This window comes from Schistocerca gregaria, chromosome 4, assembly GCF_023897955.1.
Source record: "Schistocerca gregaria isolate iqSchGreg1 chromosome 4, iqSchGreg1.2, whole genome shotgun sequence".
Lineage (NCBI taxonomy): Eukaryota > Metazoa > Arthropoda > Insecta > Orthoptera > Acrididae > Schistocerca > Schistocerca gregaria.
This window is the reverse complement of record NC_064923.1, coordinates 28,882,514-28,899,713: the sequence shown is the minus strand read 5'-3', so window position 1 is coordinate 28,899,713 and position 17,200 is coordinate 28,882,514. Positions and strand designations below refer to the sequence as shown.

Here is a 17,200-nt window from a genome sequence, read left to right as displayed (position 1 = left end):
TTCCTCTCCAACCTCAACTCCTTTGGTTCCATCAGATTCACCTCCAAATCCCAGGCCACTTTCATCGATGTTGACCTCCATCTGTCCAATGGCCAGCTTCACACATCCGTCCACATCAAACCCACTAACAAGCAACAGTACCTCCATTATGACAGCTGCCACCCATTCCATAACAAACGGTGCCTTCCCTACAGCTTAGGTCTTCGTGACAAACAAATATGCTCCAGTCCTGAGTGCCTGAACCATTACACCAATAACCTGAAAACAGCTTTTGCATCTCATAACTACCTTCCTGACCTGGTACAGAAGCAATTAGCTAGAGCCACTTCCTCATTCCCTCAAACCCAGAACCTCCCACAGAAGAACCACAAAAGTGCCCCACTTGTGACAGGATACTTCCTGGGACTGGATCAGACTCTGAATGTGGCTCTCCAGCAGGGATACGACTTCCTCAAATCCTGCCTGAAATGAGATCCATCCTTCATGAAAGCCTCCCCACTCAACCAAGAGTGTCTTTCCGCCTTCCACCTAACCTTCGTAACCCCCTGGTTCATCCGTATGAAATCCTCAAACCACCTTCACTACCCTCTGGCTCCTACCCTTGTAACTGCCCCTGGTGTAAAACCTGTCCCATGCACCCTCCCACCACCACTGACTCCAGTCTTGTAACACGGAAGGTGTACATGATCAAAGGCAGAGCCACATGTGAAAGCACCCATGCGATTTACCGACGACATGCCTACACTGTGAAGCCTTCTATGTGGGAATGACCGGCAATGAACTGTCCATTCGCATGAACGGACACAGGCAGACTGTGGTTTTTGGTAATGAGGATCACCCTGTGCCTAAACATGCCTTGGTGCACAGCCAGCACATCTTGGCACAGTGTTACACCATCCAGGTTATCTGGATACATCCCACTGACACCACCCTATCAGAACTCCGGAGATAGGAACTTATCCCTTCAATATATTCCCTCTTCCTGTTACCCACTGGGCCTCAACCTCCGTTAATTTCAAGTTGCTGCCGCGTGTACCTTACCTGCCATTCAACAACATCTTTGCCTCTGTACTTCTGCCTCGACTGACATCTCTGCCCAACCTATTTGCATTTACATATGTCTGCCTGTGTCTGTATATGTGCGGATGGATATGAGTGTGTGTGCAAGTGTATACCTGTCCTTTTTTCCCCTTCAGGTAAGTCTTTCCGCTCCCGGGATTGGAATGACTCCTTACCCTCTCCCTTAAAACCCACATCCTTTTGTCTTTCCCTTTCCTTCCCTCTTTCCTGATGAAGCAACCTTTACCAGACTTCTAGTTAGAGACAACCATTAGATTTACTCCTGGTGTACAATACTTTTTTTTACAAATAACTTATTAAACAATGTAATGCCATATTGTTCACTCATATCTCACTATCAGTCACTGCACACACCATACACACATTGTTTCATAACGCGCACGAGCACGATCTCTGGGCCATTTGCTGTACCATAACTTCCCATTTGCTATCCTGAAAAACTGGGTCAGCATTCCTCCATAATGAGTGAGATGTTGAGCTCAAAACGTGGAGTACTGTGCTATGCATAGCATGGGGTAAGTGTTTCTAGAAAGGAAAAAAAAACAATGTGAAGGTGTTATGTGGAATGTTGGATATTTTATAATCATTATTCTTTTTGTAGAACTTTATCAAGCCCCTACTCCCCTACTCTGTTTTAGCTAAGTAATTCTTCAATTTATAAAATGTATTGCATAACAGGTACTTTTTAGCTGCCTTTTTAAATAAGTGTATTTTTGCAATTTCTTTAATCTCTTTTGGTAATTTATTGTACAGTTTTATTCTGTTTTGAGTTTTATGTTTATTTTTTCTTGGTAAATGTAAGTTGAATCTATCTCTAGTTGCATGGTCATGGACAGAGCTGTTTGTGCAGTAATTACCAATGTTATTTTTGATGGGTACAACTGACTGGTAAATGTATTCCCATGGAGCAGTTAAAATCTCCAATGTTCTGAACAGATCTTTACAATGAACTCAACTAGTATTTTTGGTTACTATTCTTATGGCTCTTTTCTGGAGTTTGAAAATTGTGTTCATATTTTGTGCATTTGTTCCCCATAAAAGAACGCCTTAGCTAAGAATTGAGTGTACATACGAATAATATGTAACTAAAAGACACTGCATGTTACACACTGATGATAGGATTCTAAGGGCATAACATGCCGAAGACATTCTGTTTGCAAGTACCTTTGTGTGCTCACACCACTTCAACTGAGAATCAATATTCATTCCAAGAAATTTTGCATTTGTTACAGTCTATAGAGGTGCCATCTTCATTTAATTTAACATTGTCATTTTTTTCCTCTTCAAACTGAAATTCATGGCATTAGTTTTCTTTATGTTCAATGTCACTTTATTACTTATTGACCAATCATAAACTTCCTTTAAAGTTTCATTTGCTTTCTCGGCAAGGAGTTCTCGTTTTCTCAGTGACTTTAATATTGCTGTCATAGAGCAAAGAGGATTTTTCACTGTGAGTAACACTACTGGGAAGGTCATTGCTGTATGTCAGGAACAGTATTGGTCCTCATATGCCTCCTTGCGGAACTCGTATATTAATGTATTTTGGTTCTGATAAGTGTTTTACTAAATGTTTAGATCTACTTGAAGTACATGTTATCTCTAATCTTTGTACCCTACCTGTTACGTATGATCAACACCAGTCATTAGCTACCCCTCTTATTCCTAATGCTTCTAATTTATTTAATAGAATCTTGTGGTCTACTGTATCAAATGCCTCAGAAAGATCCAAAAATATGCCTGTGACACACTAATCTTTATCAAGAGCATCAAGTACAACTTTTGTGAATTCTACTATGACTGACTCCGTATTTTTACCACTTCAGAAACCAAACTGTGATTCACTTGAAAGATTGTATTTAGTCAGGTAATTCACTAATCTGTCTTTCATTATTGCTTCTATTATTTTTGAGAATGCTGACAGCAGGGAAATAGGCTTGTAATTTTCTATGTCTTCTGAATTTCCTTTCTTATGCAAAGATACAACTCTTGTCTGTTTTAACTGCTCTGCAAATGTCCCTGATGTGAAGGATTCATTTATTATATTTGTTAAGGGGCCTTGTACAGTCCCTATGCATTGTGTCAGTACACACACACACACACACACACACACACACACACACACACACACACACACACACTGGTACTTCATCTAAGCCTACTGACACTTTATTTTTTAGTTTTTGAATTGTTTTACCGACTTCATTCTCTGTGGTTGGAAGTAACATCATTGTATTTAGTGCAACATTATTTACAGGTGTTAAATTTGTTTGGGGGAATTTTTGCTGTAACTTCTCTGCAATACTTGAAAACTGGTCATTTACATAGTTTGCTAAGTGCTGTGGATCATTTATTACTTTATCCTCCTCCCTTAGCAGTATGTTATTCTGCATTTTTTTGCCTCTCCCCATTTCCTTCTTTTATAACATCCCAGACTGCTTTGCTTTTTTCTCTGCATTAATATTATTTTGTCATTAAAGGACTTTTTTGCAGCAATCAGCACCTCCCTAGAGATCTTTTTGTATCTATGATAGAAATTTAAGAATTCTGGAACACTGTGAATGATTTTCATGGAACTGAAATGTTTAAGTGTTTAGGAGGACTTCTTAATACCTGCTGTTATCCATCTGTTCTTGTGAGATGTTGATACAGACATGCATACTTTTGGAAATGCCTTTTCATAGTTCAATTTAAACAATGTGGAGAATTTAAAGGATTTCATATTCAAATTGGTTTCGTCATACACTTCATCCCAGCTTTGTTTTTCTAGTTCTTTTGAAAAATCTTTTATTTTGACTTCTGATTAATGTCATTTGTAGGCTTGTAGTTTAGGGAATGATTTGATGCCTGACTTTACTGTTGTTATTTGACAGAGATGGTCTGATAGTCCGAGATCTTTTACAGCTACATCACATTTATCCCTATCCATATTTGTGGCAACATGGTCAATTACTGATAAAGTTGTAGTGTTAACCCTTGTTGCCCTACTGACCAATAGGGACATACCAAAGCTTTGAAGAATGTTTATGAAGGTGCTGCTGGGTTCATTTACGATGTTAGTGTTTATGTTAATGTCTCCACACAGAATTATGTTGATCTTTGTACTTTAGACTTTACCTAGAACTTCTGTTAACTTATTGAAAAAAGTGTCCACACTACCACTGGGAGATCTATACGCACACAAAATGATTAATTTCTTGGTGATACCAAGCCCTGTTAACTCAATAGCTGATAGTTCAAAGTGTTTCTGTTCACTTACAGTACTGAGGTCATGTGTCGATTTGAACTGTGTTCCTTTTCTGATATAAATGCATGATCCTCCACCCCTTGAAGGAGTTCTGAAGTAAGAGTTTGCCTTTTTTATACAATGATATTACTACACGTTGGATTTCTGTCTCTCTACACCAGTGCTCAGTGATACAAATTACTGTGCAAGTCAAAGATTGGAGCTAAACTTCTAATAGTTGTATTTTATTTTTTATTGATTGAATGTTTTGATGGAGGACTGGTAAGTATGTGAAATGCCCCATGTTACTCTTTCCAAAGGTTTGTTTTTCTTTGTGACATCTGGTATATGTGATATCTGAGGTGTTAAAATCAGTCTTTTGAGTGATTGTTTCAGTATTTTTTAAAGTGCTGGAAATACTCTTTAGGCAGGGGAACCTGTTGTCTGGATTTATCTGAAAACAGACTTACTTTTCCTACCTATGACAACAGGTATTTGACCATGTGTGGCCCGAGATCCACCCCCTATACTTTCATGAATCAGCTGACCAATCTTCCCTTCCCAGTCCTGTTTAGGTGTAGGCCATGTCTAGCAAAACCAAATCTGTTGATAGTCCCGACGGGTACCAGAGAAACACGAGCAAAAGTTGGATGTACTCAGAGCCATCCCTAACACCACATTGATTCGCCTCACAGCTCTATGAAGGTGTGGTCGATCATGATACTAGAAGAGAGAGCATGAATATAAGATCAGAATAATTACAGCATGCACAGAGGGACACAATCAATCACTCTTCCCATATAACATACGTGAATGAAACAGGAAGAAACCCTTATAGCTGGTACAATGAGACGTACCCTCTGCCGTGCACTTCATGATGGTTTACAGAATATAGGTGTAGGTGTAGATGTAGGTGAGTGGCTGTAGGAGCAAACAAGATGACTAAGACAAAATTTCTAACTGGTGTGATTAATGGCAGCTTGCTCTAAATGTGGGAAAATATAAGTTAATGTAGAGTCATAAGAAACATGAATCAAGGGATACAGTAACATTTTAACATTTGCTCTAAGGTTTTAGACAAGGAAAAAGCTGTACATCTCTGGTCCTCCATCTCACAGATTATTGAGGACATCTATGAAACACAAAAACTTACAGGATTAGTTTTTATTGAGCTGACAGCTGCTTATAAAATTGTCAACCATCTTGCTTTGCCATAGATCTATGGGATGATAAAAGATTATAGCTTCAACAAACTTATTCAAAACTTACTTCAAAACAGGAGATTTTATGTGGACTTTTGAGATCTGTATAATTGGTGGAGGTGCCAAACAAATGACTTACCACAAGGATGGATTCTTTCACCAGTGTTGTTTACATCCACACCAATGACCAAGCCCTTCTGGTGAACACCAGGAGTTTCCTTTATGCTGATGTTCTGGCACTAGTTAGTCAAGGGAAATCTTTTGAAGATGTTGAAACTCATCTGACAGACACATTGAGGGAACTAAGTGCCTATTATTCAAACAATCAGCTTTGCCCAAGTCCAGCTAAAATACAACTGTGTGCCGCTCATAGCAAACACAGACATGCTGCATATGTGACACCACATGGCAAAGGATATAATTAGTAAATAAAACCCATCTGAAATCTGGGAGTCACTCAGCCATACTCTGACATTATTACACTGCCACTGTCTACTGTGCTGCCGTATTGAGACACTGCCTCTAACAAACCACGACTATTTGTGACTGTTGACTTTCGTCAACAGGCAACTGCCTCTTTACATAACGTGTCACACCCTGGAGTACGAGCCACTACCAGCACACACACGCACGCACGCATGCACGCAGCATGCAATATATGTGACAATGTGTGGCCTGTCAACCAAATAAAGTTAGCCGGAACATTAGGTCACTTTGTGGCGCATTTCTTCCTCCGAATAATATATTTAAACATGTCCACCTAGACCTCTAGGACACCTCCCACCATCAGAAGGATACATCTACTGCCTTACAACTGATCATTTTACACGCTGGCCTGAGGCATTCTCAGTTCCCGACATTAACGCCAAAACAATTGCAACTGTGTTCTTCTGGACACGGATAGTCCATTCTGGTGTGCCTACACGAATTGCAACAAACCAGGGAAGACAATTTGAGTCTACCTGTTTCAAGTGTTCACTGTTCCTACTGGGTATGAAGCGGATTAGAGCTACAACTTACACCTGGCAGCGAATGGTTCAGTTGGACGCACGCACCACATACTGAAAGTCCCGCTACGATGTTATGACTCACAGCGGTGAACTAAGACAGCACCCATTATCCTACTATGACTCTGTGCATCACTGAAAGAAGAACTGAAAGGCACAACTGCAGAACTTTTTTATGTCCAGTCAATACGACTACCAGGCATTTTCTTTGCCAATGTGCCCGATTTGATGCAAAAGCTGGATACACAAATCTGGCAACTATACCTCGATGTCTCAAGGGATCAGCAGACCCAATGATGTTTTGTATCTGGCGAGCAACTGGAGCACCACTACGTTTTTGTACAACATGATGCAGTATGTATGCCATTGCAGTCACCCTGCGACTGGCCTCACTGTGTCATCAGTAGGGAGGACAAGGCATTCAAAGTTTATGTGGTGGGTATGCCGCCCATCATCACCAGTGCCAGGTTTAAACCTGCTTTCTGTGCATCCTACATTGGTACAGACTCACCTGCACATAACATGGAATGGACTCTACAAACACTCCAGCTGCTACATAACCCGTTGCAGATCAACCAGAATAGATGTTGGTTTTTTTTTTTTTTTTTTTTTTTTGTGGTTTTAGGGTGCACAACTACAATGGTCATTAGCACCCTGACTAGCACGAGGCACAAGGTTAAAACAGCAACTAAAAGGGACAACACTATAAAAGACGTATTAACAGACATAGGATTAAAAAACTACAGCATAATCAAACGTCCTTAGACAGGTGTGTCAAGTTGGTAAAACGAAGAACGCGAGCAGCAGCTCCTGGGTCATCCGCTAAAATGGCATCCAGAGTACATGCCGTCAGCAGATGGCGATGGCTGAACTGGCAGTGTCCAATTCGTAGCTGGGCCAAAACGACCTCCTCCCGCCGAGAAGGACGTGAGGAGGACGTCCAAGCTACGGGAAGAGGTTTCAAGGCCCGAAGCTTGTTGTCCCTAAGTGCAGCCCAATCGGCATGCCACAGCGATAAAATGCGCCGACAAATGACCGTGCTACAATCTGATGAAGGGACACAACAAGAAGCCGTCCGAGGCTGGAGGACCGCAGCCTTGGCCGCGGCATCTGCAGCTTCGTTCCCAGGGATACCGACATGGCCTGGAACCCACATAAAGCTAACTGGAGACCCGTCGTCCACCAGCTGCTGAAGAGAGCGTTGGATCCGGTGCACGATAGATGTTGGTGGCAACCTCTAATGTACTGTCAGCAGCCGATGCACGATCTGTTGTTACCTGGTCTGGACGACTCATCCGATTCAGCAGAAAATATTCGTGACACTAACAGAGGAGTGGTGAAGTACAATGTTATGTGCCATGTAACACTATGCTCAAGTGATAACTATTTTTAATGATTATCCTGGTGCAGTCATTGACTTGTGTGTTCTCTTTGTTTTTATATATGTTTTATTCTGTTGTTGACTGTGTTATTCAATGGAGTCGTACGAGTTATGGTTTAGATTTTATGTTGCAATGAAGTTAATTATGTAGCCCCATAACAGTGCTAATTACTGGAAATAAGTTTGTATTGTTAACAACAGACAACATTTATTTAATGTATATTGAGAGGCCAATAGCACAATCCCACATTCTTCAACAGGGGTCAACAAGAGGTTTGCAAATGTACACCACACATTGCTTGGACTACCCAGTTCTTAGCCAAAAATGTCATTTGTGAATGCGGGACAGTTATCACAGAATATAATGCCAATGTCATAATCTAACGAGATTAAGCAAAGCAGATTACTTTTCAAGTTGAACTGTCACTTATTGCAAATACTTTTCTAATGGTTAATATAGCAAGATTCAATTTTTGATCAAGATACTAAACATGGGCATTCCCTGTCATATTATGACGTATATTTGAACGTCTAGGTATTTTGATTGTTTAGACTCACTAACCATATGGATATTCTGTGTTATCAAAATATCAGTTATAGTTAAAGTGTGAGCTAGAAATTGTAAACAGCAAGTCTTCTATGATTTAGCATCAATTTAGTTTCTATAAGGCATAAACTTATGTCTTTAACTGCAGTATTTGATGCACTGCCCATGTTGTGCTCAACATCCTTCTCTACCAAGTTGGTGTCAGCAACAAACAGAAATATTTCATAATCACTTGTCATATTAAAAGGCTTTTATCATTTATACATATCAGAAACACAGACTGCACATCACCGCTGTTCTCATTACTGTGGAAAATGACCTTTCTGCTGCCATCTTTAAGTATAAGCTGAACCAATTGTGAGCTACAATTCTTATTTCATAATGGCCCAACTTCTGCAGTAATATTTCGTGACCCTTTTCTGTTCTGAAATAAGAAATTATTCTACAAGGGCATTTTTTTTTTTTTTTTTTTTTTTTTTTTTTACAGGAAAGCCCAATTTCACTTTTTAAATAGTCTTTACAAAATATAATTTTACAATGCAGGTCATCATACATTAACTCTGCAATAAGTGGAGCGTCCAGCATAATACTTACTCTGGTTCCTTATTTAGCTCTTCAGCTTTGCTCACAGACTGCTTCTCTTCAATGTAGCTATTATCACCATTTTCCCGACCTTCGGCAGCTGGTCTTTCTGTCATGGCAGTCACATGTGCTGCAAGTGACTCATTTTCTTCTCTGAGCTGTTCTACTTCTTTCTGCAGCGCCACAAAATTTGAAAGCTTGGAAAAAAAAATTAAATTTAGTGTTAAATAATACAATAAAATTGTCAATTTTGATTATTCAAGTGACAGCTTAGCTCACTAGTCAATTGACAAAAGAGTATGGCCAATAAATGAGGGAAGCTTTATATTATAACAACTTTTTAACATCAACTGAATTTTCTGTCAGTGATCAGCAGAACACGACAATAATATTAAACTGAAAATACTTTCCTAATGTAAGTTATATTAATTCGGCCACAATGGCTTATCACGCCCATATCAGGTGAATACCTGCACTCGCATACTTAGAGAAGGTAGTTCAAGAATGGAGAAAGGCCAGAAATACTAAAGGGATTCAACTAGGAAGGAATCCAAACAAGACCACTGTTGACTGTTTAGCCTTCGCAGATGACATAGCATTGATTACAGATTCGCTAGATAATGAGCAGAAACAAACAAGAGAACTGCAAAAAGAAGCAGCCAAAGTAGGACTACGAATATTCTTTGAAAGAAGAAAAGTTCATGGCAAACATCTGCGATGCTCCTCAAAATATTGCAGTTGACAACAACACAATACACAAAACAGATTGCTTTAAATACCTAGGAGAATGGATTACATACAATGCAAAAGAAAAGAAACTATAGAAAATAGAGAGCACAAAATGTATAGTGTGTTTCATATGACCAAAAATGTTTATAACAAAAAATCCTTGTGCTGGAACACGAAATTAAGACACTGTCAAACAGTGGCCAGACCTGAAAGCTCTGTATGTGGCAGAAACACTTAATCTAACAAGAAATGGAGAGATTGAGAAACTGGAGAAAGTCAAAAAAAGTATTATAAGGAAAATACGGGGAGCTAAAAGAAGCACTAATGCTGAATAGAGGTTAAGACCAAACAGAGAGGTATACTTGGAAACTGAATAACTGATGTAATGAGGAAGAGAAGACTATAGTTTTTTTGGGCATATATTCGGAATGGATAACAACAGACTAACCAAGCGGATATTCATATTACTCAACAGCTTCAAATCCAAGCCCACATGGTTCATAGAGACTGGAAAGGACACCGAAAACAGTGGAATTACAACAGACACAACAGAAAACAGAACACATTTGAAGGAAGTTCAAGAGACAGAATTTCAAATTTTTGAGGAGAGAAAGAATACAAATAGATGAAAGTGGAGCCAAGAAGAAAGGGAACAACACTAAGAGGATGAAGGAAATTTGGAAACTAAGGAGATCTAATGCAATGAAGAGTAACCAAAGTTAATTCATTGTACCCTTCAAATGGGTTATTCGAAAGAAGAAGAAGAAGAACTGTATCAGTCACCTTCAGATGAGACTTACATAAATTGCTGATGGTTTGTCATCACACACACACACACACACACACACACACACACACACACACACACACACTACTTTACAAAGTAAATGGCAAAGGAAGCTGGAATTTTAACACCAGTAACTGCTACACATACATAAATTTCTACATGCCTCACCTGAAATGGATCAATAACTGGTTCATAGAAAGCTAGTAACATTTCATAGGTTATAGGTGATTCAATACATGTTGATTCCAACTAAACCAAATGCAGCAAACACCCATTTTCTCCTCTTTTGTGACTTCTTTGAATAATAAGCTAGTTGGTTGTGGTTAAGGACCTAAACACCAAGGTCTTCAGTTTCTCATTCGTGTGACAGTCTATACAAAGTTAGTGACACCCGATAGCAATCTGGTCAAATGGATATAGTATGGCTGGTCTGCAACCCAAAAGGCCAGAGAGCAGACGAGGGCCTCCCTCCAAGACTTATCTGCAGTAGAAGGAACTTCCCTGTGCCTGACTCACTCCCATCCAGGGCAACAGGGGTATGACCAAAAATTGCAAAACAAGTGGCAAGAAATAATCATGCCAATAATTTGATCGACACAGTCAAGAGGTACCAGGGTGCAGCGTGCAGCACGAGATGTCCATCCCACAACTGTCTGACCCCAAACCAGATATAGTTAAAGTATTGGAGGTATGAATCAAGTAACACCTTCAGTCATAACTTTTTCATGTTTTATTAACTACACTATGCATTTTGGACGCTGTAGGTCCACTGTCAGGTGTAATTTGTCTTAATACATGTTTTATTTCTTCTCCTGAATGATGTGAAATGCATATTCCTGTCATTAAAAGATTTAATGTTAGGTTATGAGTTTTTAAGTAACACGGAAAATATGTGCAAAAAAGTGGAAAATGAACAATGTAAACTTACCACATCATCCACGGAAAGCATTTTTAATGTTTTAGTGCCAGCAAACATTCATTCTGTGGCTGATGTGATAAGTTTACACTGTTCATTTTCCTCTATTTTGCACATATTTCTGCGTTTGACTTACGAAATTCATAACCTAACATTAAACCTCTTTGTGACAGGACTATGCATTTTGCCTCATTCAGGAGAAAAATAAAATATGTATTAAGACAAATTACACCTGACCCACAGGGTCCGAAATGCAGTGTGTAGTTAATAAAACACGAAAAAGTTGTGACTGAAGGTGGTGGTTAATTCATACTGTCAATGTTTTGAATACAGTCACTTTCAAAGCTGCAAAAATATGGAGAAAATTAAAATAATACGACACTCGGCGAGAGCAAAAACAGCATCTTGAATACTGCGCACCAAAGGGTCCCGAGAAAGACACTAGTCGAGTGCTTGCAATCCACTGAGGGAGTCACTGCATATGACAAATGACTCCTCAGGGCAGGAGGAAAAGTGAGTGGGTGCATGATAAAGAGCAACCACCTATGCAGTGAAAACGCTGCTCTCTCAAGGCAGGGAATGCTGCTCAACGTAGTTGCCGTGGATGAAAGCAAGCCCAGTGCGTCCATCGACCACAGAACCATCAGTGTAGACTACATCTGCATCGCAAAATGAAGTAAGAAGAGCCGGGAATTTTTGACGAAGACTGGCAGGTGGAACGGAGGACTCAGTCGCAGGACAAATCCAAGCAAAGCCGCAAGCGAGGGAGGGACCAAGGAGGGGAAGAAGAGGAGGGCCGTAAGGATGGAGGAAGGGGAAAGGACTCAAGTGACGAGAGAAGGGAATGAATGCGGACCGCGATCAGGAGACCCGACCTAGGCCGCCGCCGTGGGGAGGGGAGTGCAGAAGATGGAAAAAGGAGCCTGCGGTTTTGGTAGTCGGACGAGGCATGGACGTGGGAGAGATTCCAGCTTCTACAAGGAGGCTAGTCACCAGACTAGTGCGGAAGGCACCTGCCGCCAGTCCGACGCCACAATGGAGAATCGGGTTGAGGATCTGCAACATTGAAGGTGTTACAGAGTCGTACAACACACTCCCATAGTCGAGACGGGACTGGACTGAGGCCTTATAGAACTGTGAGAGGGTTGATCATGCAGCCCCTCAAATGGTGTGGCTGAGGCAGCAAAGGATGTTGAGGTACCACCAGCACCGTTGTTTAAGCTCGCGAAGATGAGGTGTCCAAGTGAGCTGAGTATCAAACAGCATGCCAAGGAAGCGATGTGTCTCCTCAATAAGAAGGAGTTCATTGGCAAGGTAGAGCTCTGGATGGAGGTGGACCGTGAGACGATGACAGAAATGCATCACTCTGGTCTTGGAGGCTGAGAACTGAAAACCATGGTTGGATGTCCAAAAATGTGCCTTACAGATAGCTCCCTGCAGCTGCCGTTCAGCGACACTGATGCTTGGGGAACTGTAATAAAGACAAAAGTCATCGGCATTTAGATAGGAACAGACCAATAAGCCCACCGCAGCCACAAGACCATTAAACACTACCAAAAAGAGGGGAACACTGATAACTGAGCCATAAGGGACACCGTTCTCCTGAATATGAGCAGAGTTAAAATATGTGCCAACTCAAACCCGAAAGGAGCGATTGGAGAGGAAATTCCCTAGACAAATCATAAGTGGACCCCGTAAGCCCCATTCGTGCAGTGTAGCAAGGATATGATGGTGCCAGATGATATCGTATGCCTTCCGAAGATCAAAGAGAAGAGCAAATAGATGTTCTTGCCGAGTAAAAGCTGTACGAATAGCTGACTCTAGCGAGACTAAATTGTCGATCGCTGAGCAGCCCTGACGGAAGCCCCCCTATTGTTTGGCTAGGAGGCCCTGAGCTTCGATGATACACATGAGCCGCCGTCTCACCATCCATTCCAGGAGTTTGCACATAACGTTGGTAAGGCTGATAGGGTGATAGATATCAGCCACCCGCGGATCTGCACTAGGTTTCAGCACCGGGATGGTAACGCTATCCTGTCAATGAGTTGGGGAAACGCCCTCCATCCAGATGTGGTTAAACAGGGTGAGTAATTCACCCTGACAGTGCGCCAAGAGATGGCGAAGAAACTGGTTGTGAATTTGGTCTGGACCTGTAGAGGTATCGGGGCAAGCTGTAAGGGCACTTTGGAACTCCCATTCACTAAACAGGACGTTGTATCGTTGCCAACGGTGCATGCAAAACGACAACTGCGTACGCTCAGCCTGCTCTTTAATGGCGCGGAATTCTGCGCTGTAGCCTGCGGTCGCGGAAATATGAGCAACATACTCTACCAGATGATCGGCGATGGCAATTGGGTCAGTACAAAGTGTACCCCAAAGAGAGAGGCAAGGGACAGAAGCACGAGGGCGAAAGCCAAAAATGTGCCAAACCTGTGACCACACCTGAGATGGGGAGGTGTGAGAACCTAAAGTGGCAACATATCGTTCCCAGCAGTCCTGTTTGCTCCGCCAGATTAACAGCCGAGCCTGGGCCTGCAGCCGTTTAAAGGAACCAGATTCTCTAGGGAAGGGTGACACCAGTATCATTGCAGGGATCGCTGGCGGTCCTGGATATCTTCTGTAATCTTTGGTGTCCACCAAGGGACTGACTTAAACCTTATGGTACTTGATGAATGGGCGACAGTTGCCTCGGCAGCAAAAACAATGGCCATAGTGACCTCGTCCACAGCCAAATAAATGTCACCAGGAAGCGGAGCAATGGCCATAGTAGCTGAGGTGTAGGCTGCCCAATCAGCTCTACGAAGAGACCATTGTGGCAGCTGGTAAGGGGGTTGGGACTGAAAAAGAGAAACCAACTGAGGTATGGAAGAAGATCTGGGCTACTAAGAGTATGTGCCATGAGTCAAGCTAAAATGTGTGGGGGCACCAGTGTTAAGGAGGCAAATGTCCTGCTGTGCCCAGAGAGCCTCAACGTTCCTACCCTGGCCAGATATCTGGGCATATAAGTCCCCCAAAAGGAGGAATGGCGGGGGGAGCTGGGCAAACAAGGCAGCTAGGTCGGCAAGAGGGACAACCTCATCCGGGGGAAGGAAGAAGGAACTGATGGTAAGCTCCACTCCTGCCCGGATTCTAACAGTCACAGCCTCAAGAGCCGTGTGAAGTGGCACTGGGGCACTATGAACAGTGAAAAGAACATAAACACAGACACTGCCAGACACCCTGTTGTATTCTACATGGTTCTTATAGTAACCCTGGTAGCCACAGAGGGAGGGGATCCACCAAACAGGAAACCAGGTTTCCTGTAGGGCCAGGCAAGCGGCAGGGAAGCGACACAAAAGCTGTTTCAACTCCACAAGGTGGTGGAAAAAAACCACAGCAATTCCATTGAAGGATAATGGTATCCAATTGTGAAGACACGAAAGAACCTGGGAAGGAGGATAGGTTACGCCTTAGAAGCGCTTGCCGCCACCGATTGCTAAGTAGCCTGATCAACTTCCATAGGAGCTGCGGGTCAAGCAACATCTAGCTCCTGAGGGGACGCTAGATGCTCCACATCATCTTCAAGTGCAGTGGTGAACTCCTTTTCTGTCTCTATGTCCTTCTCCCTTTGCTTTTTCTTCTTTTTGGTAGGGTCCCATTTGTCACTCGGTTTATCAGGCTGGGTGGGCTTTTCCCACCGAGTCTCATGGACCGAGGAAGACCTGGAAGCCCTACGGCCATCAGGTGGTGGCTTTTTCAGCCACTGGCTGACATCTGGAGAGGCAGTAACCATGGAAGGGAGGGCACCAAGTGATCCGTTCCGCGCGAGGGGAGCCGGAGGAGGCGGGCACTTCTTTGGCAAAGAGGTGGGGACTGAAGTCCCCAAAGGAGGAGGGGTTGTTACTCCCGATGTTAATAACATGGGAGCAACAGAAGAGGGTGTTCCCCAACTACCTGGGGGGCAGGAATAGACAGCCGGGCTGGAGGGCTCACAAAAACCGGCTGAGCTTTGGGGCTCGTCGCCAGGGACGGTGACATTGAAGCTGCTGCAGCAAACATTGATGAAATACGCACAGAGGGTGAAGTCAGTCGTACTTGCATTTAGCCTCTGTGTAAGTGGGCCTATCCGAGGTCTTATACTCCACAATCTTCCGTTCTTTTTGATAAACCGCACTGTCTGACGAGCAAGGTGAATGTTTCTGTCCACAGTTTACACAAACAGGGGGCGGCAAACACGGGATGTTGGGGTGGGAGGTACGTCCACAATCCCGACAGGTAGGGTTGGCATCACATCTGTATGACACATGCCCAAACCTCCAAAGCAGCACATGGGAGGAGGGCTGTAAGGCTTAACTCAACATTGATATATCGCCACCCTGACCTTCTCGGGCAGGGTGTCTCCCTCGAAAGACAAGATGGAGGCGCCGGTGGTGACCCTACTATCTTTAGATCCCCTGAAGACATGTTGTACAAAGTGGACACCGTGGCATTCCAGATTTGCACACATCTCATCGTCAGACTGCAACAACAGTTCACGAAGAAAAATTGGTCCCGCAACCATATTGAAACACTTATGAGGCGTAATGGGGACTGGAACACCACCGAGCTTGTCAAAAGCAAGCAATGCCCGTGACTGATGGGGATGCTGTCTGTATGTGGACGGCTCCAGACCTCATTTTAAACACGCCCTCAAGTTATCCGAACCTGTCCTCTAAAGTTTCCACAAAAAACTGAGTCTTTGTGGTCAGAAACGAGTCCCCATCTGTTCAGCTGCAAACCAGAAATCGAGGAGAATATGTCTCACCAGGTAATTTAGACTGCCATTCCTCCCCTGGTGCTGACAGGGAAGGGAATGATTGGGGGTCATACTGTAAAGCATTGAACTTTCCTTTCTTAGAGACTAGTGCTTGCACACTATTTGTATTTCGTTTCATGGTCGTCCCATGAGCAGCTAGGAGAAGGAATGTCCACCAAGACAGAGCCCCACTTGCCTGGCTAAGCCTAATACAACCAGGGGGCGGCAGATTCCCCAGAGGTCACCCGTCAGCAACTATTGTACTTCAACAGCCACGCGTCTCCTCAGTGTGCTGCACACCTTGAGATTGAGGTTTTTTTTATTTTATTTTATTTTATTTTTTTTATAGAGGTTTATACCATCCTCGCGACCCAGGCAGTTAAGCCAGGATCCCCAGGTTCTGTACCATACAATGTTCCACTGTCATGCCTTACGGTGGTCGTTTAAGCACACTCAGAGCTTACGATATGGAGGACTGGTGGCGCTTCCCAGTCCCCAGCTCAGGGACGCCGGGGTCACCAAGCCCGTACCCAGCAACTTAATGCTGACACCCCCCCCCCCCCCCCCCGAGGGGATTTACTTGTAAGTCAACAACAGAATTTAAGTTACAAAACAATTACTAATTACACCCTATAACAAAAGATGTTAACTAGGAATGGTCAAAATTAACCAGGAAATTAATAACAAACACAAAACTGAGTACAAAATTAGATCTGGTGTTACATTCTTTAAAACTTACTTGTGTATGTTAATGGTAATCAGTTAAAAGTAAAAAAAATGAATTTTAAGGAGGCACATGGCAAAAAAGAGGGGGGGGGGGGAGGGAAATATCTTAGCTTGCTTTGACACAGGTCCTGCAAGTCTCAGTCTGGCACACAGTTTTAATCTGCCAGGAAGTTTCACAGCAGCACACGCTCCACTGCAGAGTGCAAATTTCATTCTGGGTTGTGAGGTGTTCATCAAGAACTGATG

General features: G+C 42.8%; 1 protein-coding gene across 28 annotated transcripts in view; it reads right to left on the bottom strand.

The window, feature by feature from the left end:
* Positions 1-17,200, bottom strand: part of LOC126266634 (kinectin) — a 327,061-nt gene that overhangs the window by 122,829 nt on the left and 187,032 nt on the right. For all 28 annotated transcript variants that reach the window (XM_049970995.1, XM_049971006.1, XM_049971003.1 and 25 more), the window contains one exon: positions 9,035-9,219. In XM_049970995.1, the coding sequence (XP_049826952.1) occupies positions 9,035-9,219 (185 nt within the window). The remainder of the gene's footprint in view (positions 1-9,034; positions 9,220-17,200) is intronic.